This window comes from Saccopteryx leptura, chromosome 7, assembly GCF_036850995.1.
Source record: "Saccopteryx leptura isolate mSacLep1 chromosome 7, mSacLep1_pri_phased_curated, whole genome shotgun sequence".
In the NCBI taxonomy this organism is placed as follows: domain Eukaryota; kingdom Metazoa; phylum Chordata; class Mammalia; order Chiroptera; family Emballonuridae; genus Saccopteryx; species Saccopteryx leptura.
Window position 1 is genome coordinate 8,877,450 of NC_089509.1, and position 26,590 is coordinate 8,904,039.

The 26,590-nt window shown below is 42.2% G+C and overlaps 1 protein-coding gene across 6 annotated transcripts in view; it reads left to right on the forward strand.

Annotated features, from left to right (window-relative positions):
- The window catches only part of C7H2orf76 (chromosome 7 C2orf76 homolog), an 80,970-nt gene that overhangs the window by 8,879 nt on the left and 45,501 nt on the right, over positions 1 to 26,590 (forward strand). The window contains exons 2-4 of one of the 6 annotated variants that reach the window (XM_066345664.1): positions 8,587 to 8,727; positions 19,369 to 19,438; positions 20,924 to 21,068. In XM_066345664.1, coding sequence (XP_066201761.1) covers positions 20,936 to 21,068 — 133 coding nt within the window. In that variant the 5' untranslated portion in view covers positions 8,587 to 8,727; positions 19,369 to 19,438; positions 20,924 to 20,935. Of the gene's footprint in view, positions 1 to 8,586; positions 8,728 to 19,368; positions 19,556 to 20,923; positions 21,069 to 26,590 lie in introns of those variants that run through there. The other 5 variants (XM_066345666.1, XM_066345667.1, XM_066345665.1 and 2 more) reach the window with 5 other exon arrangements.

Below are 26,590 nucleotides of genomic sequence, written 5' to 3' on the forward strand. Positions count from 1 at the left end.
ATACCATCAGATGATGAGCCAGTTTGTTGACTCATTTACCTGTTGAAGGACATCTGTGTTGTTTTCACTTTTTGGCTATTACCGATAAAGCTGTTGCTAGTCATCCATGTACAGATTTTTATGTGGACGTACATTTTTATTGTTCTGGGGTAAATTCCCAGGAGTGCAATTCTGGGCCATAAGAAATTGTCATTGTGGCCGTACCATTTTACGTTCTTACCAGCAATGAATGAGATACCCAGTTTTTCTAGACCTCACTGGCGCTGGGTGTTATCACTGTTTTTTATGTTATCTATTCTGATAGATATGAGACAGCATCTCATTGTGGTTTTCATTTCCATTCCCAAATGGCTAATGATGTTAAACATCTTTTCATGTCCTTGTTTGCCATCTGTATTCTCTTTGTGCAATGTTTCTCTGTGTCTTTTGCAGATATTTTTTAATGTTGAGTTTTGAGATTTCTTTGTATATCTAGATACTAGTACTTTGTTGGATATGTGATTTGCAAATATTTTCTCCCTGTTTATAGCTTGTCTTTTCATCCTCTTAGCAGTCTTTCACAGAGCGTAAGTTTTTAATTTTGATGAATTTCAGCTTATTAGTTTTTGCTTTATTTGATTGTACTTTTGGTGTCAAATCTAATAACTCTTTGCCTTGCCCTAGATTATGAAGATTTTTTTCTCCTTTCTCTCTCTCTCTCTCCCTCTCTCTGTCTTGGGGTAACAGTTTTATGGATTTGTGATTATATTTGATACTCTTAATAGTTGTAGGACCATTTAAGTTTTCTGTTTCATATGGTTAAGTAGTGGTAGTTTGTATTTTTCAAGAAGGTCTAGCCCTGAATGGTAGCTCAGTTGGTTATAGTGTCATACCAATGTGCCAGGGTTGTGGATTTGACACAAATCAATGTTTCTCTCTTTCTCTCTTCCTCTCCCAGACTTTCCCTTTCTCCCTCTCTCCCTTTCTCCCTCTCCCCTCCCCCTTCCTCTTTAAAATCAATAAAAAATATTAAAGAAATTGGTCCATTTTATCTAAGTTGTGAAATGTGCATACATATATTTGTTTATAGTATTCTCTTCTTATTTCCTTTTGCTTGCTTTGGGTTTGTTTTGCTCTTTCTAGGTTCTTGTGGTGAGAGCTTAGATTACTGATTTGAGACATTCTTCTTATTTAATATATACAATTAGTGCTATACATCTATACATTTACCTTTTAGTTCTTTTTTGTGTCCCCTAAATTTTATGTTGTATTTTTATTTTCATTCAGTTCAGTGTATTTTTAAATGTTCTTTGAGACCTCATCTTTGACCCAGAGATTGTATAATTGTCTCTTGCCTAGTTTCCAAGTATTTAGAGATTTTTCTGTTATCTTTCTGTTTGAGACTTTTATTTTGATTTCATTCTGCTCAGAGAATGCACTCTGTATGATTTTACTTCTTTATATTAATTCTGTGTTTTTCTGTTACCGAGGATATGGTTTTATTAGTATGTATTTTGTGGCACTTGAAAAGAACGTGCATTCTGCTGCTGTTAGTGGAGTGTTCTGTAAATGTCCATTACATTCTGTTAATTGGTGGTTGAATTCTAAGTCCCTGTTGCTTTTCTCTCTAGATATTCTACCAGTGCTGAGAAAATGTTGTTGAAATCTCTAACTACAGTTGTGGATTTGTCTATTTCTTCTTTCAGTTCTATCAGGTTTTCTTTAACAACTGGTTTTTTTACACTCATTAGGATTGCTATAGCTTGTTGGTGGATTGATCCTATTGGTCCAAGATTTCTTCTTTTTCTTTCTGTTTAGACATCCTTTATCCATTCTTTTAGGGTAGGTGTGCTGCTAACAAATGCTCTTAGTTTTTCTTCATTTGAGAATGCCTTGACTACCTTTTCATTTCTGAAGAGTATTTTCACTGGGTTTGGGTTTTGGGTTGATGGTTCTTTTTTCTCAGGATTTGAAAACTGTTGTGTCATACCCTTTGGCTTCCATGATGAAAAACCCACTGTCATTTGAATTTGTTTTTAATCTTTAGGTAATGCTTATTTTATTTTCTCTCTGCTTTCAAGAAATTTTCATTTAGTGTTCAAAAGTTTGATTATGATGTGTGTTGGAGTGGCTTTTGTTAGGTTTGTTCCGTTTGGGGCTCACTTAACTTCTTGAGTTGGAAAGTTTTTAGCCATTACCTTTTTAACCCTGCTTTTTTTGGATTATTATAGTCCCACAGATTCTAAGGCTCTGTTCATTTATTTTAAGGCTTTTTTGTTGTTGTTGTTCGGGTTAGGTAATTTCTGTTGTTTTATCTTCCTGTTCACTGATTCTTCCCCGTGTTCCCTCCATTCATTGAGTTTTTAAATTTCAGATAATTGTGTTTTTCAGTTCTGAGATTTCTATTTGGTTCTTCTTTATAACTCCCATTTCTTTTATGAGACCTTTTACTTTTTCATTTGTTTTGAGCATGTTTGTAATTGCTCACTAAAGTATGTGATGTCTGAGTAAAATCTTTTGTCATATTATTCTAAATATTTCTGTCATCTTGATGTTGGTTGCCTTTACTCATTCATGGTTGAGAGCTTCCTGGTTCTTGATATGCTGAGTGATTTTTCAGTTGAAACTCGGTCATTTTGGGTGTTAGGTTCTGAGACTCAGGATCTTATCTAAGTCTTCTGTTTTAGTGACGTTTTTCTGACACCTCTCAGATAGAAGAAGGAAGATTGCTGACTTGTTACTACAGGTGGGGATAGAAGTTCAGATTCTTGGTTTGATTTGTGTTGACACCTGCAGTATGGTGGGAGTTTTTACTTCCCACTAAGCCTCCACAGGGCGAATTTCTGTTTGGGAGGGTTAAGAAAGCCTAGTCACTGCTCCCTACAGACATTGGGGTGGAGGTGGGTGTGGCCTCATTATGGGTGAGTAGTTGTGAAAGTTCTGACTCACCAACAGTCCTCTGATAGGACCTGTTATGATTTTGTTAAATTAACATTTGTTAAGTGGAGCACAGAATGCTGGGTGCTGAGCTCAGCCAAAGATGGTGAGAGAAATTGAAATAGGGAAGTTTATTGTTCATAGGTCTTAGTGCAGATACCTGGCACTGTGGGGACATATGAGGAAGCCAAGGCAGGGTGCAGGCAGAAAGAGTGGCAGGACCTGGGGCACATGCCTTTATTAGGGTCTGTGAGTGGAGTGCTGTGGGGTTCACAGGCTAAGGCTTGATTGGTCAATTCAAAGCAAAAGTGCAAGGTTCTGGTAAGCTCCATGGGGGTCTTATCTAAAGGGTACACAAGGGGAGGCCCTAGAAGAGGAAGCTGTTGATCACAAGGGCTGTTGGGGAAATCATACAGGGGGTCTTCGGATTACGACAGTCTTGATAATAAAAACTTCCATAAAAACTTTAAAAAATTGAGATATGAGTCACTTTTTTTCTGTTACTACAGTACAGTATATAGTACAGTATATATCCTTTCCTTTTTCTGTGGCTTAGTTGTGTTTTTTATGTTCTAGATTATGATTTTACAACTGTGTTAGGATAGGTAAGTGACTTAGGCTAGGGTATGTTTCAACTTACACCAAAATTCGGGTTATGTCACTGTTGTAGGAACGGAACTGTGTCATAACCCTAGGACTCCCAGTATAGGAACTTCTATTTGCTAGTCACTCTCTGGGCTGCTGTCTAAGGTGTGTGATTACATGAGGGGAAGGGTCAGTTTAATGTCCCTGCAGGTCCCTCTACCAAGCGTAATTGATGTCCAGGTAAGAATACAATAGAGTAATGTAACTAAACTCTTGACAACAGTGTGGAAGGGGAGGGGCTTTGCCTTACTTTGTGCAGAGGTGGAAGTCTGAACCCCCCTAGGTGGTCTCCACTGGCACTGGGATTGAGTCAGGCTCACTATTGCCCAGCTCCTTACTCCTCCTCTCTAGCATCACCCTGAGGGTGGAGTAGGTAGGGCTCTTCTTATTAAAGCCAGAGAAGAAATCTAGGCTCCATCTTTGCCTTTGCTAGTGTATGGGGGTTGGGGTGCACTATTTTCTGTGATTTCTTGCAGGAGTGGAGAGTGCTTATTTTCTATAAGTTTTCTGTCTTGCTATGTTGCCCCTTTCCTGGTTCTGTGGCTAAGAACAGACTTTTGTTCAGGGTTTGTTTTTGTTTTTAACTGATTGGTGTTTACAAGTTGCCCACTTCTTTAGCTCCACATCTGAGATGTATGAAAACCTAGGGACCTCACCATTGTGTGTTTCCTTGGGTATCGAGGTCCCTAGCCAGGCTGCCACCTTCTCTCCACCTTTCAGGTCCTCTTATGTTTGTTTTATATGTAATGTCCAAGGGTTTTAGTTGTGCTTAGCAGGAAATATAGGAAAATGTACATCCACGCCATCTTCCCAGAAGTGAAAGTGTAGAACAGTGTCATTTGAAATTTATTATTATTTTCTCTGTGAATTAAATTGTTCCCTGAATTTGTAACTTAAAGCTGTGGCTACTCAAGGTGAATAATGACTCATTGTTACCATTCTCCTTGGGAGAAGATTCAGTCTGTTTGGAAGCTGTGTGGTGTGGCTAAGCTTATTCCCTACCAAATTTCATAGCAGGGTGTTTTTCTTCCTAAGAAGCTAAGACATCATATACTTATTGGTTTGGCCATTAAAAATGAGTTTCAGGCCCTGGCCGGTTGGCTCAGCGGTAGAGCGTCGGCCTGGAATGCGGGGGACCCGGGTTCGATTCCCGGCCAGGGCACATAGGAGAAGCGCCCATTTGCTTCTCCAACCCCACCCCCTCCTTCTTCTCTGTCTCTCTCTTCCCCTCCCGCAGCCAAGGCTCCATTGGAGCAAAGATGGCCCGGGCGCTGGGGTTGGCTCTGTGGCCTCTGCCCCAGGTGCTAGAGTGGCTCTGGTCGCGGCAGAGCGATGCCCCGGAGGGGCAGAGCATCGCCCCCTGGTGGGCAGAGCGTCGCCCCCTGGTGGGCGTGCCGGGTGGATCTTGGTCGGGCGCATGTGGGAGTCTGTCTGACTGTCTCTCCCCGTTTCCAGCTTCAGAAACACACACACACACACACACACACACACACAAAAGTAAATAATAAAAAAAATGAGTTTCAGTAAGGCCTAATCCAACTTTTGCTAGTGTTTATTAGTAAAATGTACATTTTTGAGTATTGCCTTTAGAAATAGTTTATTTTGAAAAGCATCCTGTCTGGGATGGGTGAGACCAAAAGTAAGTTTGGAGTTTATCTTCCTTAACAGTATTTTCTGATTATGTCAGAAAGCTAGGAGTGTTGCCACAGTAACACTAGTCCTTTATTAGAGCCTGCCAATGCATTCTTTGTGCGATATGCTGGCAGCTCTTGATGAAAGTCAGAGGACATGTGTCTCAGTCTTGGCCCTGCTACTGAGTCAGCATCATTTCTGAACTCACAGGCCCTGCGTTTCCTTGTTTGTAAAATGGGGACAGTTATACTGACTTTGCTGATAGTTTATTGAGGATTATTGACGATGTAGCTATATAGCATTTAGCACAATGTGTAATATGTGCTGGGTGGCTGTTAATACCATCATTAGTGTATTCTATTAAAGCAGAAACCTTGAAGTAAACTCATAACAAAATCAGAGTTCAAATACCTTTCTCTGGTCCTTATAATAAGGTCAGATAGTTGAGTGTGGCCGTTCTTCATTGACTCCATTATAATTTGTCAGGACTGATTTGTGGTATCTTGTAACATGGATTGGTGTAATAAGCATTTTCATGGAGGATTTTTTCTTTTTTTTTTTTGCCTAGTAGTAAGACTTCACTATAATTGTAGTCTATATTTAAGTAGATTATTTAAAAAAATTTTTTTATTTAGTGAGAGGAGGGAAGGCACAGATGAACTCCCGCATGTGCCCTGACCAGGATTCACCCGGCAAGCCCACTAGGGGGCGATGCTTGGCCCATCTGAGGTCCTTGCTCTGTTGTGACCTGCAGCCATTTTTTAGTGCCTGAGGTGGAGGCCATGGACCCATCCTCAGTGCCCAGGGCCAGCTCGCTCTAATTGAGCCTTGGCTATAGGAAGAGAGGAGAAGAGAGAGAGAAGTGAGGAGGGGGATGGTGGAGAAGCAGATGGGCGCTTCTTCTGTGTGCCCTGACCCAGAATCGAACCCCAGACATCCATAGGCCAGGCCAACGCTCTACCACTGAGCCAGCTGGCTAGAGCTAAATAGATTACTTTTAAAACAGAAAGTTTTAGTTTAAATAAAGAGACATAATATTAAAACTGTCATTCATGTCCCCATGCCTCTCACTCCTGCATATGTCTTTCCAATTTGGCATTTGTACTGGTTTCCTAGGGTTTCCGTAATAAAGTCTCCCAAACTAAGTGGCTTAAAACAAGAGAAATTTGCTGTCTTACAGTTCCAGAGGCTAGAAGTTTAAAATCAAGGTGTTGGCAGAGTTGATTCCTTCTGAGGCTGTGAGGGGCCTTTGTTTCCAGCCTCTCTCCCAACTGCTGGTGGCCCCAGGCACTGCTGGGCTTGCTGATGCATCATTTCAATCCTCCCTCTTCATGTGGCACCCTCCTTGTGTGCCTGTCTTCACTTGGCCATCTTAAAGGGACACCAGTTATACTGGATTTAGGGCTCGTGCTTAGCCACTATGACTTCACCTTAATTGATTATATCTTCAACAACCATATTTCTAAATGAGGTCCCATTCTGAGGGACTGGGTGGAGCTTAGGACTTCAATATATCTTCTTTATGGTGATGGGGGCCAATTCAACCCATAGCAGCATTCTTCTAAAAACCAGAAGTTAGCAAATTGATATTAAAAACACAGCCCTTCCCCTCTGCATTGCTGTCTCCTGGTGGGGGAGGGGGGCAATAGAGAGCAAGGGAGTAGCACATGGGACTGAGCCAGATTTAGGATATTCAGAAATGTTTCCAGTATCGAAAGAACTGAAAGAGGGCCAGTATGATTGTTGGGTGGTGACTCAGCAGGGGACAGAGTCATGCAGGGACTAACTGGCTGCGATAGGAGATCGCACTTCCCTGCAGGGCTGTGCGGAACCTCGGAAGAATTTTAAGCAGAGGAGAGCTACTTGGATTTAAGTTTTTAGCGAATCACTCTTGCTGCTGTGTGCCACATGGGTTGAAGGGGCCAGACTGGTAATGGGAAGATCAATTAATTGGGAACCTTTTTCATTATTCCAAGAAAGAGTGGGAGATTAATGTGACCATAATAAAGATGGAGAGAAATGGGAAATTCAAAATACACTTTGGGGAAAGAGCTGATAAGATTTGTTGATGGATTAGCTGGAGATTATGGGGAAAGGTGAAAGTCTTTGCTGATGGTTTGAGTAACTCAGTGGGTGTTTGCATAGTTACTGAGAATGGGAAATTTGGGTTGGGGGCTGGGGTCAGATTTAAACTGCCAGTTCAGTATGGGATATGTTAAATGCCTGGCTGTATTTAAGTAGAGAAGCAAGTAGCCAACTTCATGTATGAGTTTTGAATTGAGGGCTAAATTTTGAGAGTTGTCAGCATACGGATGGCCATGAAAGCCATGGGCAGGGAGGAGACCGAAGTGCTCCCCTGGGAGGAGAGCAGGGAGAGGAGAGGCCAGCGTGGTGCCGAGCTGGAGGAGCATTGCTGCTCCTCTGGAAAAGGAGCAGGGCAGGGGAGTGTGGTGTCACAGAGCTGGAGAGGCATGCGTATGTTCTTCCACGTGGCTAGTGCTTCTGGGAAGTTGACTGAGATCATCTTGCATCACCCTCAAAGTGATGTAAAGATAGGAGTAGAGATCTGCTCAGTGCCTCTGACCTCCTGCTGTTTGAGGGCTGGGTGCAAAGTCTCGTTTAGAATGGATGGAACAGAGAGCAGCTGGAGAACTGGGTCAGGCCTGTGTGGACAGCTCTGTATTATTCTAGAGGGGAACACACTGGCCCTCTGCCAAGGGGAAGTGGGGAGGGCACTGTCCTTCAAGGCTGTGGGCTGGATAGACATCCTACAGTAGAAAAGAGGGTCCAGAACAAGGGCCACAGGGCTTCTGCTCATAAGATGTGCAGAAAGAGACTCAGGGAATATGGCCTCTCACTGAGCTAGTTCTCGGGTTTGCACCGTATTCTGGTAAGTATTCCTATGAGTATGCACCTTGGTCAGACACTGGTCAGCGTGCCTGGAAGGGACTGGGACTAAATCGATTTTGTTAGTCCAGACAGCATTAATTAATTCCTGCTCTCAAGACGACTGCAAGCAGCAGAACTAGGCCACGCTGCAGTCTTGACCCCAACCATTGCCCCAGGTTTTGATCCTAGCCCTCTGAACAAATCCCAGAAACTACCCATGGCCTTTAGAAAACCAGATGCCTTTCTATTTTAGCTTCTCTATTGAGCTTCCCACCTGGTTCGAGGCATCAGTCCAGGGGCAGTAGCACGTACCAGCCAAGCCCAGGCTCTGCCGTGGGGCATAGGGAGGAAGTCTAGACTGGTTCTGTCATCCACAACAACCTTAGCCAGGGAGCTGACCACTGACCCGAATGCCCTGCAGTAAAGTTGGTGGGACTGCTCACTGCACTGAAAGCTGCTGACAAATTTTAATTATTTTTATTTATTTATTTATTTTTATTTTAGAGAAGAGAGACAAAGAGAGAGAGAGAAGGGGGGGAGCAGGAAGCATCAACTCCCATATGTGCCTTGACAGGGCAAGCCCAGGGTTTTGAACCGGTGACCTCAGCGTGCCAGGTCGACGTTTGATCCACTGCACCACCACAGGTCAGGCCATTGCTGACAGATTTTAGACCATTTCTTATAATCGGATGATTCATTGTAGGAAAAACTGCCCTGGGGCACACTTAAGATAATGAATGAATTAAACCTCCTAGAAGCTTCCTCGAATAACCAAGGGCCTTTTTGGAGAGGTTGCCACCACTGGTTTGGTAATTGGTCATCTGAGAGCTTGCTTATGGTGTCTTTTTGAAACATCTGCAGGTCTAAGATATAAATAACAGTGTTTTTTTTGGGGGGGGGTCGGGGGGAGGTAAGTTAATACTGGCTTCCAAAAAAAAAAAAAAAAATTAAAGGCCTAGAGGTGAACATGGTATCCCTGGAAAGGGGTTTCTTTCCAGTTACAACTGGACCCTACCTGGTTTGGAGGGCACGGATTGCCAGGGGCCTCCATGTGACCTTGGGTCAGCTGGTATGCCTTAGGGTTTTCACTTGAGTTCACAACTTTGCATTTAGAACTTGGTTTTGGATGGTCTGGCAGTCAGTCCACTCTTTTGTTTGTGCTACACTGAGTGGCACTTGTTCCCCTGATTGCCTGTATGGTGGCTGTGGGCATGGGCATAGATGCCACTGGGGTGTCTACAGTTGTTTCACACGAGAAGTAGAGGAGCTGCTCAGGGAGGCCTAAATCCTCCCAGAGGGCTTCCGACCGGTGCACTCAGGCCCACCCTGGAGAATCTCCCACTTGAGTAATTTAAGATCAGCTGATTATGGACTTTAATTATATCAGCAAAAGTGTATGTTACAAGCAGCCTGACACATCACCCATCACGAACCACAGTGTCCCTAACACCCAGAGTCTAACAACATGTTAAGTTGCCTTTTTGGTGCCAGGAAGCTTAAGAGTCAGCCAGTGATTCCTTACTGGCTGAAGGGACTGGGCACTGCACCCACCTATTCCCAAGAAACCTCACTTGGCAAGTAGATGAGCCCCAAATTCTGCTGGTGGAGGTGTGGTCAGAGTACAGTCAGGGACCATTGAGACAGAGGTTTCTGACTTGCCAATGAACAGTGTATTTTTAGGTATTGGAAACTATGGACATCGGAAGGTAGGGACAATTCTGTGAAGTCCTGACTCATGCACTGGGCCTGTAACTCTTTCTGATGGGGGAGAATCGCCTTTGGCACTATGGACGGGGAGGTATAAATATATATATAACATGTAATTTATACAGTTAGATGTAGAAACAATACTTTGAATTTATCTGAAGGACTCTATCCATTAAGTCATGTTAGTTTCCCTTCCCCATCGTAAATCCTGTCCAAAACCCATTAGCTGGATCTGAGTACCCTCTCCCCACACTGGGCCACAGAGGGTGGTGACTTGGGTGACTGTACTCGCAGAAACGTCAAAGTTTGAGTCTCTTCCCTCCCTGAAATTTCCCAACATACTTGAGTACATAAAGCCTTAAGTCTCTCTTGGAGACAGGGAGACCTTGGCTGCCCACTCCTAATCATTTTCCTAAAGCTTCCTTAGAGGGTGAGGGGAGGTAGCAGCATTTGTAAAGGGGGCGGGGAGCTCTGTGCTAGTAAGCAAGGCCGACCTATGTCACCAGAGAAGACCTGAGTCCAAGGGGGCTTCCCCTCCTCAGTTCCTCAAGTTCATAAGAAAGAATCCAGGGGAGAGACAGGGTGTAGCGTTCAAGGAAAGCAAACAATTTATGAAGCAAAGCTATACACTTGGCATAACGCATAAGCGGGCAAACTCAGCTTATCTGAGTGCCCCGCCTATTGGGGGGTTTTAAGAGTTATATACTCTTAGCTGCAAGCTTCAAGACTTGTTGCCTTGTTATTAGGGCTGATAGAGTAAGGTTCCCCTTTGTAGTTTTTCTTATAACTCTTGGGACACCTGGGTATCTTGTTTTGTCTGGTCTCAGGACGGCTGACTTCCTCATTCAGTGGGTGCGGTAAACCCCCTTTGTTCCCCCCTCCCCTTTTCCTGCACTAACAAACTGTCTGTCCTGCCTGACACTGACTCTTAGTTTCCAGTGACCTGATGGCTACCCATGTCTCCAGTTAATTAACTTTTTAGTTACCCAGAGCATTAGAACCTCATTGTTGCCATTGTTTGTTTCAGTTCTGGGGACCCCTACATAGCTGCAGCCACAGTGCCTCCCTCTCTCTGGGCCTTGGGGCTTGCTGCCGCGTTGAGGAGCGCGACAGCCACCAGAGCGCCATTGGACAGCTTATTTCAGTCCTGCCCTAGGTGCCCATTCTCAAGGCTAGTTAACTCGGGCTCCCCCACAGTTACCACTTGGATAAGAACAGTTGCTGCCATGTCCCAGGGCGTCCCCCAGGCTCTTCAGCCCAAGGGACTTTTGTCTTTTCTGTTGCAGAAAGCCATGTCTTTGCTGGCATTCCATTCTTGTCAACAAGAACTGAGAAGAGTCTGAGATTTTATCCTGCCTATAAGTAGACAAGCCAGCCTGTCAGTGTCCTGGATACTGGCAGAAGACATGGCACTCCTGGGTCAGAGACAAAGGACTGTGTTACAGCATAGCCAATGGCAGGAGCTTCGTGTGTGTGTTTCTTAAGTCCAAACGTCCACAGCTGCAGAGCCCTGAGTTTAGGTACTTCAAGGAAACTTGCTCAACCTTAGCCCAGAACAGACACTATTTTTATTGTACTGGATAGTAAACAAATCTGCTATCTACTCTGGAGGAAGATAATATCTCAATCTTCATATGCTGTCTACTATACACACATCCCTGAAAGTTCAGAACTAAAGCAGCGACTCTGCTTATGGGACATACGGGACATGCAGAAGGGTGAGAGACCCATGACTTGTCTCCCAACGCACTGGACAAGGATTAACATTCCCACTCATGATTGTGAGTCAAGAAAAATAGAATGTATATTTTTTTTTTTTTTTTTTTTTTTTCATTTTTCTGAAGCTGGAAACAGGGAGAGACAGTCAGACAGACTCCCGCATGCGCCCGACCGGGATCCACCCGGCACGCCCACCATGGGGCGGCGCTCTGCCCACCAGGGGGCGATGCTCTGCCCATCCTGGACGTCGCCATATTGCGACCAGAGCCACTCTAGCGCCTGGGGCAGAGGCCGAGGAGCCATCCCCAGCGCCCGGGCCATCTTTGCTCCAATGGAGCCTTGGCTGCGGGAGGGGAAGAGAGAGACAGAGAGGAAAGCGCGGCGGAGGGGTGGAGAAGCAAATGGGCGCTTCTCCTGTGTGCCCTGGCCGGGAATCGAACCCGGGTCCTCCGCACGCTAGGCCGACGCTCTACCGCTGAGCCAACCGGCCAGGGCAGAATGTATATTCAATATGCCTTTTTTGAAAAGAAAAGTGTGTGAAATATTCTTTCCCTTTGGAAAACTCGACTGAGAGTCTTACCTCCCTTGGGCAGAGAAAACAAATACACAATGAGTGTGTGTATTTACTGAAATTGAAGGTCACAAAAGCAAATCTGCAGAATTGTAGTTGTTGATTTGTCAGTAGATACAGTAGATAGTATGTATACTCGGGGTGAGCAGCAATCAATGGGTTACTCATTGTAATTCATTATGATCCTTCTTCAGGAAATGCTGCTATACACTGTAGAGAAGCATTTGTGAGTTGTCAATTTTTTTTTTTTTTTTTTTTTTTTTTTTTTTTTACAGAGACAGAGAGTCAGAGAGAGGGATAGACAGACAGGAACGGAGAGATGAGAAGCATCAATCATTAGTTTTTCATTGCGACACCTTAGTTGTTCATTGATTGCTTTCTCATATGTGCCTTGACCGTGTGCCTTCAGCAGACCGAGTGACCCCTTACTTAAGCCAGCGACCTTGGGTCTAAGCTGGTGAGCTCTGCTCAAACCAAATGAGCCTGCGCTCAATCTGGCGACCTCAGGGTCTCGAACCTGGTTCCTCCGCATCCCAGTCCGACACTCTATCCACTGCGCCACCGCCTGGTCAGGCTGTGAGTTGTCAAATTTAGTTAAAATTCATTTTGCACCTGTTCTATCTAAACACCTAAAGTGGAAGGCTTTATTTTTTAACCTATCTCAAAAATGGTGGAGGTTAGCCTGACCTGGGTGGCACAGTGGATAGATACATGCCAACCTGGAATGCTGAGGTTGCTGGTTCAGAACCCTGGCCTTGTCTGGTCGAGGCGCACAATGAGAAGCAACTCTGAAGCAACTAGAAGTTGATGCTTCCCGCTCCTGCCCCAAACCTGTCTCCCTCCCTCTCCTCTCTCTAAAATCCATAAATAAAATTTCTTAAAGATGGACAAGATTAAAGACTTTAAAATCATTCACAATTAATATATTGAAAATGTCTTTCTCAAAAGGTTTATGTTAGTGAAAGATGAATAAACTGGATTTTCTAATATGATACTGCTTTGATCTGAATTATACAACTGAACATTTGGTGGGGGGGAAGGCCAAGAGCTTTTCAAGTGTTTATTTCATCCTCAGTGTGGTTCTAGTCTATAAATGTGTACTTAGTTTCATATTTTAAAAGTTACACTTCTTAAAAAAAGAGCAGATTCCTGTTAACTTTTCTTCTTATTGTAATAACCAGCTTTTGGTATTTTATTGTTACCATGATCTATTTTTAAACTATTTTTTGATTTCCATCTAAATGGTTTTTTAAAAATTATGCTTTTGAAGTAAGCCAGAAGAGATTAAAATGAAATTAGCATTGTACTTTTAGTCATAGTCTATTTGTCACTTTTAAGAACTTTAGTTAAATTGAAATTTTATATAAAGTTACTTATTTGACAAGGTTAAATTCTCTTATAAAGGGACCATTTATCACTCACTTACTTAGCAGTATGCTAGATGCTCAGTATTTTTAAGAAGAGTAATAAATGAAATATAGTTTTTCCCCTCTTCCTCTGGCCTTAAACAACTTTTATTTTTATTTTTGGTTAAATGACATATTTGGATGTTATTTAGTAGCACGTAGGATAATTTATTATTAAGTTGCGATCTCAGAATCATTGCATATTCAATGACTTTTATCTCAACAGAATTTTTTTTCTTCTATACCTAGCACTTATGCCTGTTTAGTTTCCTCACATAAAAGAAAAAATAAACTGTTTCTTAGCTTCCTTTTTTTTTTTCTTTTTTTGTGAGAGAGACGGAGACAGGGAGAGAGAGATGAGAAGCATCAATTCATAGTTGCGGCACTTTAGTTGTTCATTGATTGCTTCTTCTATGTGCCTTGACTGGGGATGGGGTGGCCCTAGCTGACCCAATGACCCTTTGCTCAACTAGTGACCTTGGGCTTCAAACCAGTGACCTCTGGGTTCAAGCCAGAAACCGTGGGGTCATGTGATCCCACGCTCAAGCTAGTGAGCCCATGGTTCTGAGCCTGGGACCTCAGTGTCCCAGGTGGACACTCTATCCAATACACCACCATCAGTCAGTCTTAGCTTATTGTATTGATTTATTCCAAAAGGCAAATGAAACCTTTGCCCTGTAATACAAGTTTCTAAACCTAGAGGAAAATTAAACATTTACTGTGAGTAATATGTATTTTTTGTATGTGGTTAGAACATTATTTTTTGGAATGTTGTACTTTTTTGCATATGGGTAAGACAAGCTTTAAAGCAAACTTGATATCCTTAAATTTAGGGAGTCGATATGACTTTACAAACTATTTTAGTTAAAGTGGAATCATTTTAAGACTAGAAGTCTTAAAATTCAAGTCATTGGCACCACTCCTCAGAAACCTGCCTGTTGCAGAAAGGACGGTCAGCCTGCGCTTGGCTGCGGGGGTGTAACTTCTTCGTGCCGTCTGCCAGACTGGCGAGTACTTTCCTACACTCAAAGCTGTGAATATCTGGCTCGTTTTGGATTCCATTCATCTTACAAAAAGGTCACGAGCATATTTTTTTGAGAGTACTGAAAGGCATGTATACTTCTTCTTTTCTTTTGGTGGTATAGTCAATCTTTCTTATTTGTAGATTCTGTGTTTGTAAATTCGCCTACTCACTAGAATTTATTTGTAATCCCAAAAGCAATACTTAGGGCACTTTCTCAGTCATTCCCCAACATGTGCAGAGGGGGGAAAATTTGAGTCAACAAAGTTCACATTTCCAGCTAAGGGTCAGTCAGGCGACTTGCTGGCTTCTCCGTCCAGCTCTCACGCCTTGAACAAGTGTCGTGTGTGTACTCTGTTTAGTGTCTTGCCTTTCATATTTTGGTGTTTTTTTGTTGATGATTTCACTGTTTTAAAATACCCCCCAAGCATAGCACTGACGTGCTGTCTAGTATTTCTGAGTACAAGAAGGCAGGGTGTACCTTATGAGGAAACTGTGGATTAGGTAAGCTTTGTTAAGGCCTGACTTACAGTGCTGTTGACTGTGAGTTCATTGTTAATGGACCAACACTACATGTTAAATAAGGTGCCTTTAATCAGAAACACACATAAAACAAGTTTTGTACTGATCAGTTTGTGGCAGTGTTGTGTGAATCTAGGCCTTTATTTACCCAGGAGGAGTGGTCAGTGTTCATTAATTCAGTGTCGGGGGACCACTTTTATAGACTATATATACCGCAAATAACCAGAATCGGTGGTAGTTCCTTTTTTTTTTAATTGATAGAGATCAAACTAAAGTCAACAATCAAGTATTCTGTGTGTGCGTGTGCGCGCGTGCGTGCGTGCGCGTGTGTGCTTGGTGCTGCACTCTAAGCGCTTAGGTACTGTACTTGTCCTCCTCTGGGGCTCACCCAGCTGTTAAGAGCTGGCTCTTCAGCTGGGAGCTTGCTGCAGGAAGAGCCAGCTCAGGAATGTGGGCAGCTGAGCTGCTGGGAACCTGGCATGCAGCTTGTCTTGTCCTGGCTTTCCCTGACCATTCATTGAGGGATCTCTACCCTCGCTGTTCACGCGCCTAGAGCCTGGGCTGTAAAAACCAGCTCCTACTGACCTGAAAGGGAATTCTGGTCCAGGTGGGAAGGATGCAAGGCCACGGCCTGTTCTTGGCTCTGATGATGCACTTGGTACCTGTTAGGGAGCTCCATGTGAGGGGGTTCCTACATGGTTTGTTTGTTTCTTTGTTTTTAAGTATCACTTTGCTTTGAATATAGCTTATCTGTCATTATCCAGCTTGGTAAGGGAACAGCCAGACAGGTTTTTTAGGCAGGGAGCTTTAAAGACCTTTCTTAGCCTTAGGCACTGTCACTTTTCAAATCCCCGCCCTAAATCATATAAAGTGTATCTATGAAATTTAATATATATAATTATGAATAGAGTTGATTTGCTGTTGACATGTTGTGTGTGTAGGTATTTAATTAAATGCTAATTTAAATTTTCATATTCTGGACAGATATGCCAGTGCGTCCTTAGCAGAGGGTGGGATTCGGGTTTTCCTCAGCCCTTCAGGGCTCTACATTCTCCAGACCTCTAAGGGCTCCGCCGTGCCTCTTGCCACGTCTGTTGCTGGGGATACAAAAGTAAACCATGCAGCGCTCTTTCCCTCAAGGAGCAGTCCTCCTTAAACAGATGGTGTTCCTATGGCATAACCAGGTGCCTGGGCGGATGGGGGCCTCTGGCTGATCTGCAGGGAAGTAGGAGCTGCTGCGAGGTGTCCTGGAGCGGTCTCAGGCTGAGCTTTGGACGATGCCCCTGTGGTAAAGGGAGGAGGTGAAGGGCAGAGGGAGTCTGGAGAAAGGTTGGGGGTGGAAGGATCCAGCAGAGGCCTGGAAACGGGGTGTGTGGGCAGCTATAGGCTGCCATTCCTGCTGGAGTGATATGAGGAGGGTGGGCTGTGCTAGTGACAAATACCTTCAGGGAGGCAGGGAGGCCTGCCTTTGTGCCATCCTAGACGAGTTTAGACGCATTCTGGGCATGTGATCTGCTCTGGTGCTTCTGACTGCTGAATACTTGGTGTGCCTCAGTGAATCTAACTTTCTAACCCTCTCTGTCCTTTACAGTACTCGATAGGCTCTGTGTTCTTTTCTTCTGTTTCTTTGAAAAAGAAATGGAAATAGCTTAGTTTTATTAATTTTTTTTTTTTTATTTTAGAGAGAGAGAAAGAGACAGAGATCCATTTGTGTTCCACTTATTTATGCATTCATTGGTTGATTCTTGTATGTGCCCGGATCAGAGATCAAACCCACAGCCTTGGCGTATCAAGACGATGCTCCAACCTACTGGCTACGTAGCCAGGGCAGAAATAGCTTAGTTTTTGAAATAACTCTTTGTTGATGCAGTAGCTTCATTTTAGCCATTCCGATAGGCATGGGAATCATGATTTTTAAATATTGTCATTCTTTCAGTGCATTTTAGCTGCAATTCTAGAAAGAAAACTTTTCTTCATCAGCTATTTGGTAACCTTGAAATACAGTCTGTATAAGAAAAGCATAAAATATTTGCTTATTTTTCTCATTTCAATGCCCCCCCAATCTTAGAAAACCAATTTCAGTAAAACAAATAAGTGCCTTGTGTGGTTCCAGAGTGACTGATTGACTTTTTTTTTTTTAATTAAAAAAATTTTTTTTTAATTTATTCATTTTAGAGAGGAGAGGGAGAGACAGAGAGAGAGACAGAGAGAGAGGGGGGAGGAGCTGGAAGCATCAACTCCCATATGTGCCTTGACCAGGCAAGCCCGGGGTTTTGAACCGGCGACCTCAGCATTTCCAGGTCAATGCTTTGTCCACTGCGCCACCACAGGTCAGGCTGACTGACTTCTTAAAAAGTATCATATGCACTCAGGGATTTTTATTTGGTGGGAGTGTATTCTCAAGGTAAATTAGTGGAAGTGAAATTGCCATGTCGAAGGGCAGGCAAGTTTATAATTTTGATACACGCTACCCCACTCCCTTCTAGAAAGAGTGTACCATTTTCAGTTCTCAGCGGCCAGGTTCTCCATCTCCTTGTGATACTGTCTCTTTAGTATGTCTGCCTCCCTCAACTAACAAGCAGTGTTTCCCACAATCCTTAAGGCAAATGAAGCAATGCTTTTTTTTCTGTCTGATAATGTCTACTATTGTTTAATTACTGAGTATATATTACAACAAATTTCTGATGAAGATGACAGTACAATGTTGACCAAAATTAGATATTACTGCAGATTTGGAGGTTTAAATGGAAAACCTTAATTACTTAAATATAGCATTTGGGCAGCTTTTTATGAAGTGGAAGAAACAAGCCTCCAGTTAAGGCAGCATGTGCCAGCCTGCCTGGCTTCCTTCGGTAGGCCATTTACATGATTTGTTTCACTGTACCTGGGAATCCAGTGTCTTTATCTGCAGCTTGTCTGAGCTGTCTTTATGCCCAAACCTATTTTATCCTAAGTAGACAACGATAAAAGCAGCTCCTTTTTAGTGAGATCCAAGTGTGTGTTGTGGCTAAGAGGTAGAGCTGCTATTTAAGCTATATATGTCTAGCTCTAACCTCCGTGGGGACTGGGACTGCATCCTAGACCTTCCAACCTGTGTGGGTCTGTGTGTGTGTGGCGGGTGTTTTGGAAGGCATCTTTGTTGTTTTGGGGCTAGGTGAGAGGGGAAGAAGTGGTCATAATTTTAACAAAGCTGTTAACACTGGTTTTTATAATATCCCTTTCTTAAGAGGTATTCTTTATTAAGTACCTCAATTAATTTTAAATTGCAGCTTTGTAGATGTTTGCTGAACTGCTATTATGTGGTACATTCTAGGATAAAAATTTTAGGGAGCATTGTAAACCAAATTTAATAATAAATATCATAATAGCTTATATTACAATTATCAAAGATTTGATCATTTCAACTCATTAGCTGCTAAGCAAGAGTATAAGGTGAGTCCTTACCTTATTTTAGAGGGAAAATATTATTTCCATTTCCTTGGGAACCATTAATTTAATTATAAACAGTATGCTAATGATAATTACAAATTATTTTATGTATTAAAACAGCTAGAACTTTGATTCCATGTATAATATATATTATCTCAAACCTAGTAAAATATTTGTATAAGCATTCGATGATTCAGAGACTTTCTAGGCCAAATTAGTGTGGCTTGTTGATATCTATTATGAAATATTCCAGATATGCTAAAAGGCATAAAATAAAATATATTATCCACAAACCTTAATGTTCTGCTCAAGATGTAAAATGCTACCAACATAATCAAATTACATGCGTTCTCTTTAATTGTGTAGTCCTTTCTTTGCCCTTTTTTATTTTACAACTAATGGTCTTTTTAAACATAATAAAAGCTATGTTTTTGAACTTTATATAAATGGTAGTATGCTCTCATTCTTTTTTTTTTTAAATCAATATGTACAATTTAACAGGTGATTTTATTTTAAGTTTTATTTATTTGTTCATTTTTTTTTTTTTTAGAGAGGAGAGGGAGAGAGAAAGAGAGAGAGAGAGAGAGAGAGAGAGAGGAGGGGGGGAGGAGCTGGAAGCATCAACTCCCATATGTGCCTTGACCAGGCAAGCCCAGGGTTTCAAACCAGCAACCTCAGCATTTCCAGGTCCATGCTTTATCCACTGCGCCACCACAGGTCAGGCTGCTCTCATTCTTTGACTAGCATTTTTTCATTCACCATAATTGCGATTGTCACCTGTGTTGACGTGTATAGTTCTAGTCCATTTTTATTGCTTGTGCTATCCATAATCATCTGCTCTCCTCTTGATAGACATTTCTTGCTAGTTTTTGCAATTAACAAATAACGTTCCTATGAATGTTCTTTTACAGTTGTCCTTTGTGCACATAGGTGAGAGAGTCCACCAGGCACCTTCCTATGAATAGAACTGCTGGTTGAAAGGTGTATGTATCTTCAGCTTTACTGGGTATTGCCAGTCATCTCCTAAAGTGGGACCCGTTTGGATGCCCACCTTCACTGATTAAATTCTTGTTGTTCTACACCTTTTGTCAATGCTAGGTATTGTCAGATTTTTTTTTGTCAGTTTGATGAGTGATATATCTCATTGTTTTTTTTTTAATTCCTCTGATTACCAATGAGATTGGATATCTTTTCTTATGTTTATTAGTATTATAGGTATTTTTTCTTTTTAAAAAATTTATTGACTTGAGAGAGAGAGAGAGAGAAACATCAGTTTGTTTTCCCACTTATTTATGTATTCATTGGTTGATTACTGACTGGGGATCAAACCTGCAACCTTCACATATTAGGGAAACTCTCTCACGAACTGAGTTACTTGGCCAGGGTTGCAGGTATTTTTTTCTTAACACTTATATATTTGGCTGCAAGTTGTATTTAAAGTTGGAAGTAACATGAAATACTTACTCCTAGATAGAAATATACTGTAATTGTATCTTTAAAGCATTGGCAACTTTGCAGATTTTTTGGAAGAAATAATTCAGGATGATTTTCTGGATTTTAGAACTAAATTGATGCTTGAATCCTAGCCTTTTTAAAAAATTAGATTTATGACTTTTGGAAATTTGTACAATCTTTCTGTGTCTGTTTCCTCATCCTTAAAATGAGTGTAGCCCTGGCAAGATAGCTCAGTTGGTTAGAGAGTGTTGTCCCAAAACACAGAAGTTGCATACAGGAACAGATGGATGTCTCTCTCTCTCAATCTCTCTCTCTCTCTCTCTCTCTCTCTCTCAATCTCTCTCTCTCTTTCCCCCTCCCCCCTCTCACTAAAATCAGTAATAAAAATTTAAAGAAAATTAAAAAAATGAGTGTAATATAATAATTTGTGGTTTGATGATGGAATCAAATGAGATAACATTAACACCTGGCACATGGCCCTAGTATGTAGGTTTGGGATGAAATAAACATACATTAAACAATAGTATGAAAGATTGTTAATACTATGGCATATAATTAAATCCACATGGAAATCTGGCAGCATTTGTAATTAAAATGCGACCTCTTGATAGTTGACTCTGATATAAGCATTCTTCATCTCAAGGCCAAGTGCGGAGACCACGGGCCTAGCAAACCCAGAGCAGCTGTGCACAGGCCACGCATCTCCGGCAACCCCTGCCTGTCCCCATGCATGACCGCCCCCGGCCCCATGTCACTTTTGTTCATCTTCTGTGCCCTGTCAATTTTCTGCTAGTCAGACCATTAGCAACTGTGACAAAGCTGTCAGGTCAAAGTGGACAGGTGGGAGTAACCTTGGGACTCTGGTGGGTGCCCCAGAATCTGGCCTTGGTTCTGGGACTCTGTCAGACAGTATTGGAGAGATGGGCTGGGGGCCAGAGAGCTGATGGCAGAAGTGCAGGCCCTGATGGTGAGGTGATGTTATTCAGACTGTTCTCGTGTCCCTCGCCACAGGAATCTCTTCACATGGCTTCCGAAGATGTGACCATCACAGTTCGCCTCATTCGTTCATTTGAGCATCGAAACTTTAAACCTGTGGTTTATCATGGAGTTAATTTGGACCAAACTGTAAAGGAATTTATAGTATTTCTAAAGCAAGGTATGAGACATCTTAGTCATTTTGTTTCATTAGTATTTTGAAAAAATAGGTGACTATTACACTGATAGTAATCTTTTAAAAGCCACTGTGACAGGTACTAACCTTGGTTGTAAGCCAGGCACTGGTTAGACTGGCTCCTGTTCTGGGCCTGGAACAGGGGCGGAGGTGTCACCCCAGGGCTCATTTAGCAATGTGTGTCCTCGTCATGGGTATTACCACTATATTTGGCTTCTCTTTCTTTTTACAGACTAAAAATGTTAAGGTCTGGATTTGCTAACGGGCTTATGTGTTTGAAGTGTCAACCGGCTGAGCACACAGAAGGCCTCAGGGGAGCGTGGTAGGAGGGTGACGGCCGTTTCTGCAGTCAGGTCATTGTGACGGCTTTGGCCACTGTCACAGAAATGACGACCAGACTAACTGGTGCTAGTTTTCACTGCAAGCTCCAAAACAGGAGACTTGAAGTTGGTCTTCATTTTGATAGGTCCTTGATGGATTTTTAATTGTTGAAGTGCTCCAGTCTCAACATTTGATGAATGTCTAGAATAAGCTTTTAATATTTTAATTCAAGTGTAATTTATACATGTACAGATCAAGGAACACGTACTGTTTCATGAGTTTGACAAATGTATCACTTTATATCCAACTTAACTTTTTTTTTTACTTTGGCAAAATTTCAGACACAAAAAGAGAACAAAGAATTCTGGATGCTCTTCACACAGATTTTGAAATGTCACTGTTGTGTTACATTTGTTTTCTTCCCCCTTTTTTCTTTTCCCTCTTTTATCTCTTACTCTCCTTACTGCTCTCACAATTTTTTCTGTCTGAACCATTTAGAAGGGTGTTGCTGACACGATTTCCCTTTGCTTCTAACTATATCAGTGTGTATTTCCTAAAACAAGGAATCCTCTTGAATAACGACAGTACAATATAAAAATCAGAAACTTAAAAAAGAAATGCTATTATATAATTTACAGATCTTATTGAGATTTTAATTGTCCCAATAAAGTCTATCTGTAACAAAAGAAAATCCAAGGTCTAGGGTGGCTCTGGTCGTGGCAAAGCGATGCCCCGGAGGGGCAGAGCATCGCCCCCTGGTGGGCAGAGCGTCGCCCCTGGTGGGCGTGCCAGGTGGATCCCGGTTGGGCGCATGCGGGAGTCTGTCTGACTGTCTCTCCCCGTTTCCAGCTTCAGAAAAATAAAAAAAAAAAAAAAAAAAAAAAAAAAAAAGAAAATCCAAGGTCAAGTTACATTCAGTCCCTTTAACCTGAAATTAATTTCTTTAATCTGGAGTCTTATTGTATTTCATCACATTTTATTTATCTTAAAAATAATGCCAACCTGGCAGGTGATGGTGCAATGGATAGAGCATCGGCCTGGGAATCTGAGGACCCAGTTTGAAACCCCAAGGTCACTGGCTTGAACGCGGGCTCATCCAGCTTGATGTCAGGCTCATCCAGCTTGAGTACAGGCTCATCTAGCTTGAGAACGGGCTCACTAGCAAACTTGGGTCAAGCCAGTAACCTTGGGCTTCAAGGCAGCAATCTTTGGGTGTAAGACAGCAACCATGGGGTCATGTCTATGTTCCTACACTCAAGCTGATGACACTGCGCTCAAGCTAGTGAGCCCATATCCAAGCTGATGACCTCGGGGTTTTGAACCTGGGTCCTTAGCATTCCAGGCTGATGCTCTGTCACTGCGCCACCACCTGGTCAGGCAGATTGACATTTCTATTATTATATAATGCCCTTTTTGTCGACTTGATGTTGTCTAGAGGTCCTGTAAGGTATATCTACTTTTTAAAATATTATACTTTTTTTTTTGCTGTTCTGTCTTAGTGTGCCATTGCCTGGTCTTCCAGCTCATTGATTCATACTTCTGCTTCCTCCATCTGCTGCTTAATCTCTTGAGTGTATTTTTTAGTGCAGTTATAACTTCTTTTTTTTTTTTAAATTTTATTTATTTATTTTAGAGAGGAGAGAGAAAGGGAGAGAGATAGACAGAGAGGGAGAGAGAGAGGAGAGAGAGACAGAGGGGAGGAGCTGGAAGCATCAACTCCCATATGTGCCTTGACCAGGCAAGCCCAGGGTTTCGAACCGGCAACCTCAGCATTTCCAGGTCGACTCTTTATCCACTGCGCCACCACAGGTCAGGCCAGTTATAACTTCTGTTTGGCATTTTTTAATATTTTCTATCTTTTTGTTTGAAGTTCTCACTATGTCCATTCATTTTTCTCCCGAGTTTGGTGATCATCTTTATGACCATTACTTTGAACTCTTAATCAGGTAGGTTGCTTATCTTCATTTTATTAAATTCTTTTCCTGGGGATTTGTTTTGTTTTTTGGTTTGGAATGTATTCCATTGTCTCATTTTGCCTAATTCTTTGTGTTCATCTATATTAGGCTAATCAGCTGCTTTCCCCAGTCCTGACAAAATGGTCTTAATGAAGGAGATGATCTGTGGGACACCAAAGCACAGTCTCTTCTGGCCACCAGTGCAGGCAGGCACTCAAGGGCTGTCCTTAGTGTGTGTGAGCTGTGTGCTTCCACTGTCCGTGCTTGGGCTGTTACTATGGTGAGGCTGGGCTGGGTACGATATGCTCAATAACTAATTGTGGCACGGCTGATATGCATGGTAGGAGGAGTTTGAGGCCCTTGCCTGTTTGGGATGTGGTATGACTGGTTTGCAGGGAAGGTGGGGTCTTGCCTGGCTTGGTTACAGAGTAGCTGCTGTGAGAGGTGGATGGGGCTTGGTGCTTGCCTGGCTTGGTTTTGGTGTGGCTGCTATGCAGGGTGGCTGGGTACAGGCTACTCCCCCAGCCCAGTTGTGATGCAGGGTGGGCAGAGTTTACCCATTGGTGCTAGCAAGCTTGTGGGAGGGCACCTCCATCACCAGCAAGTTAGTATGGAATTGGAAGAACGGTATTCACTAGTGCTTCCATCTCTGGTGAAAGACCCAGTAGGTCTCCACTGCTCTAGCAGCTGCTCTAAATTTAGTGAGTAGGTCCCTCGTTTACATCTGGGTGTTTTTAAACTGTTGCTTTGTCCTGGATCAGAGCAGTGGGTCTGTGCCTGAGCCTTTAAGAGCAGATTCTCTGTTCCCTATAGTACTATGATTCTTCTGGACTTAATCCCTTTTGATTTTTAAAACCAGATATTTGGGGGGTTATCTTTCTGGTGCCAGACCCAAGGATTGGGATGCATGATGTGAGGTACAGTCTTTTCAGTCCTCAAGGGAGAGTTCCATGTTTCTTTGTATCTCTCCTGGTTGTGGGATGCTACAGCTGGGGTGGGGTCCCCGGTGAGACTTTGTCTCTCTCTGAGTCTCCTACCTGTCTTGGTATGTTTCCTTTATCTTTTGTTCTCAGGGCATTATTTGCCTGGCCTTCAGGTCCCTTTTAGAGTAAAATTATTTCATATCTATCTGTGAATTTGTTGTATCCATGAGAAGAGGTGAATTCAGGGTCTATGTATGCCACCATCTTGAAGTGAAACATATGCTTTATTCTTTTGAAAGAAGTCACTGAACAGTTCACAGTTAAGGAACAGGGAGTTGTAAGTGAAAGATTTACATTATTTATTTGGAATTCTTCTACATGGAAGATTTTATTTATTGTGTTGCTTCAAGTAGTTCTAACTTCAGTCATTTGCGTTCTGTGACTTTGGTGTGTGTGTGTGTGTGTGTGTGTGTGTGTCTTTGAGTACTTTTTTACTTTCTGGTATTATAAGATGAATCAGCCATTCTTCCAAGGAGCCTTGGTTTCTTTTACTGAAGAATGGTATTAGAAACCAAGATCTAGGTGCCAGGTGTGCTCATTACTACTGGGATGTCATTTCCTTTAGGTTCTCTCAGCTGACAGAGAAAGTAAATATATTAACGTATCAACCTGTGTATCTAGATATATCTATAAATATTTTCATGTTTCCACTTGTATCTATATGTTAAACGTGAATTCTTATTGATGCTTCCAACTCTAACCCATTACCACCTGCATCATTCTAGCTTCCTCGCCTTGCTTATCTGTACATTCTCCCTCAACTGTGAGAAATTCAGCTCCCATCTCTTCCTTCCATTTACTTGGTTGTTTAATCCATACACATTATAGCAGTATCAGACCTGTTCATCTATACCCTGTGGGAAGCAACTTGATATTAACTAGAGTGCACTGCTTTTGTGCAGTTCCTTTTGCCTTAATCTTATAAAATTTATTTATTACCAGAGTTATTTAGGTCACCATCTTTTCTTCCATTCTCTCCAGTAAGGTTTCATATATTCATATATTTGTAATACAGCTAGATTCTTTTGTCACCATTTGCATTCTTTCCTGGTATCCCCTGACCTACTAAATGTTTTTTTTTTAATTTTTTTACTTTGCATACATTAAGGTTCACTCTGTGTTGTGAAGTTCTGTATGTTTTGACAAATGAAGAATGTCATGTAGCCACCATTACAGTTGTTTCATTGCCCTAAGATTCTCTGGTGCTTTACAAACTCATCCTCCCCTTCAACCTCCTGGCAAACACTGATCTTTTTACCATCTATGTCATTTTGCCCTTTTTAGAATATCACATAATTGGAATCATATAGTATGTAGCCTTTTCAGACTGGCTTCTTTCACATAGAAATGGGCAGGTAAGGTTTCTCTATGTCTTTTTTTTTTTTTTTTTTTTTTTTTTACAGAGACAGAAAGAGAGTCAGAGAGAGGGATAGATAGGGACAGACAGACAGGAATGGAGAGAGATGAGAAGCATCAATCATCAGTTTTTTGTTGCGACACCTTAGTTGTTCATTGATTGCTTTCTCATATGTGCCTTGACCGTGGTCTTTCAGGAGACTGAGTAACCCCTTGCTCAAGCCAGCGACCTTGGGTCCAAGCTGGTGAGCTTTGTTCAAGCCAGATGAGCCCGCACTCAGGCTGGCAACCTCGGGGTCTCGAACCTGGGTCCTCTGCATCCCAGTCCGATGCTCTATCCACTGCACCACTGCCTGGTCGGGCTCTCTAATGTCTTTTCATAGTGAGTCATGTCTTTTATTCATCTCAATAGTCCCCCACCGTATTTTGTCTTTCATTGTATTGATTTTTTTTTTTAAAGAAATATCTAGGTCAGGGTTTTATGAAATGTCCTACAATCTGGATTTGTCTTATTTTTTTCTCATGATTCAGTTCAGGTTAAGCATTTTCAGCAGAATGGCTATGTAGGTTGCAGTTCAATAAACTGCAACCCTTGGTCCAATCTGACCTGCCTCCTGTTTTTATGAAGAAAGTGTATTTATTGGGAGAGCCACATGTTTGATGTACTTACGTGTTATGTGTACTGCTGTGGTGCTTCACTGGCACCATTAAGTACTTGTGACAGAGAATGTCACAATCTAATTATTTACTAGCTGGCCATTGCAGAAATAATTTGCTGACCCCTGATGTAAGTGGTTCCTCCTCGTTCTATCACATCATGCGGCTCTTTATATCGCTTTGCCCCATTATCAATGATGTACCTTGAAACCATTTGGTTAAGACACCAGATTTC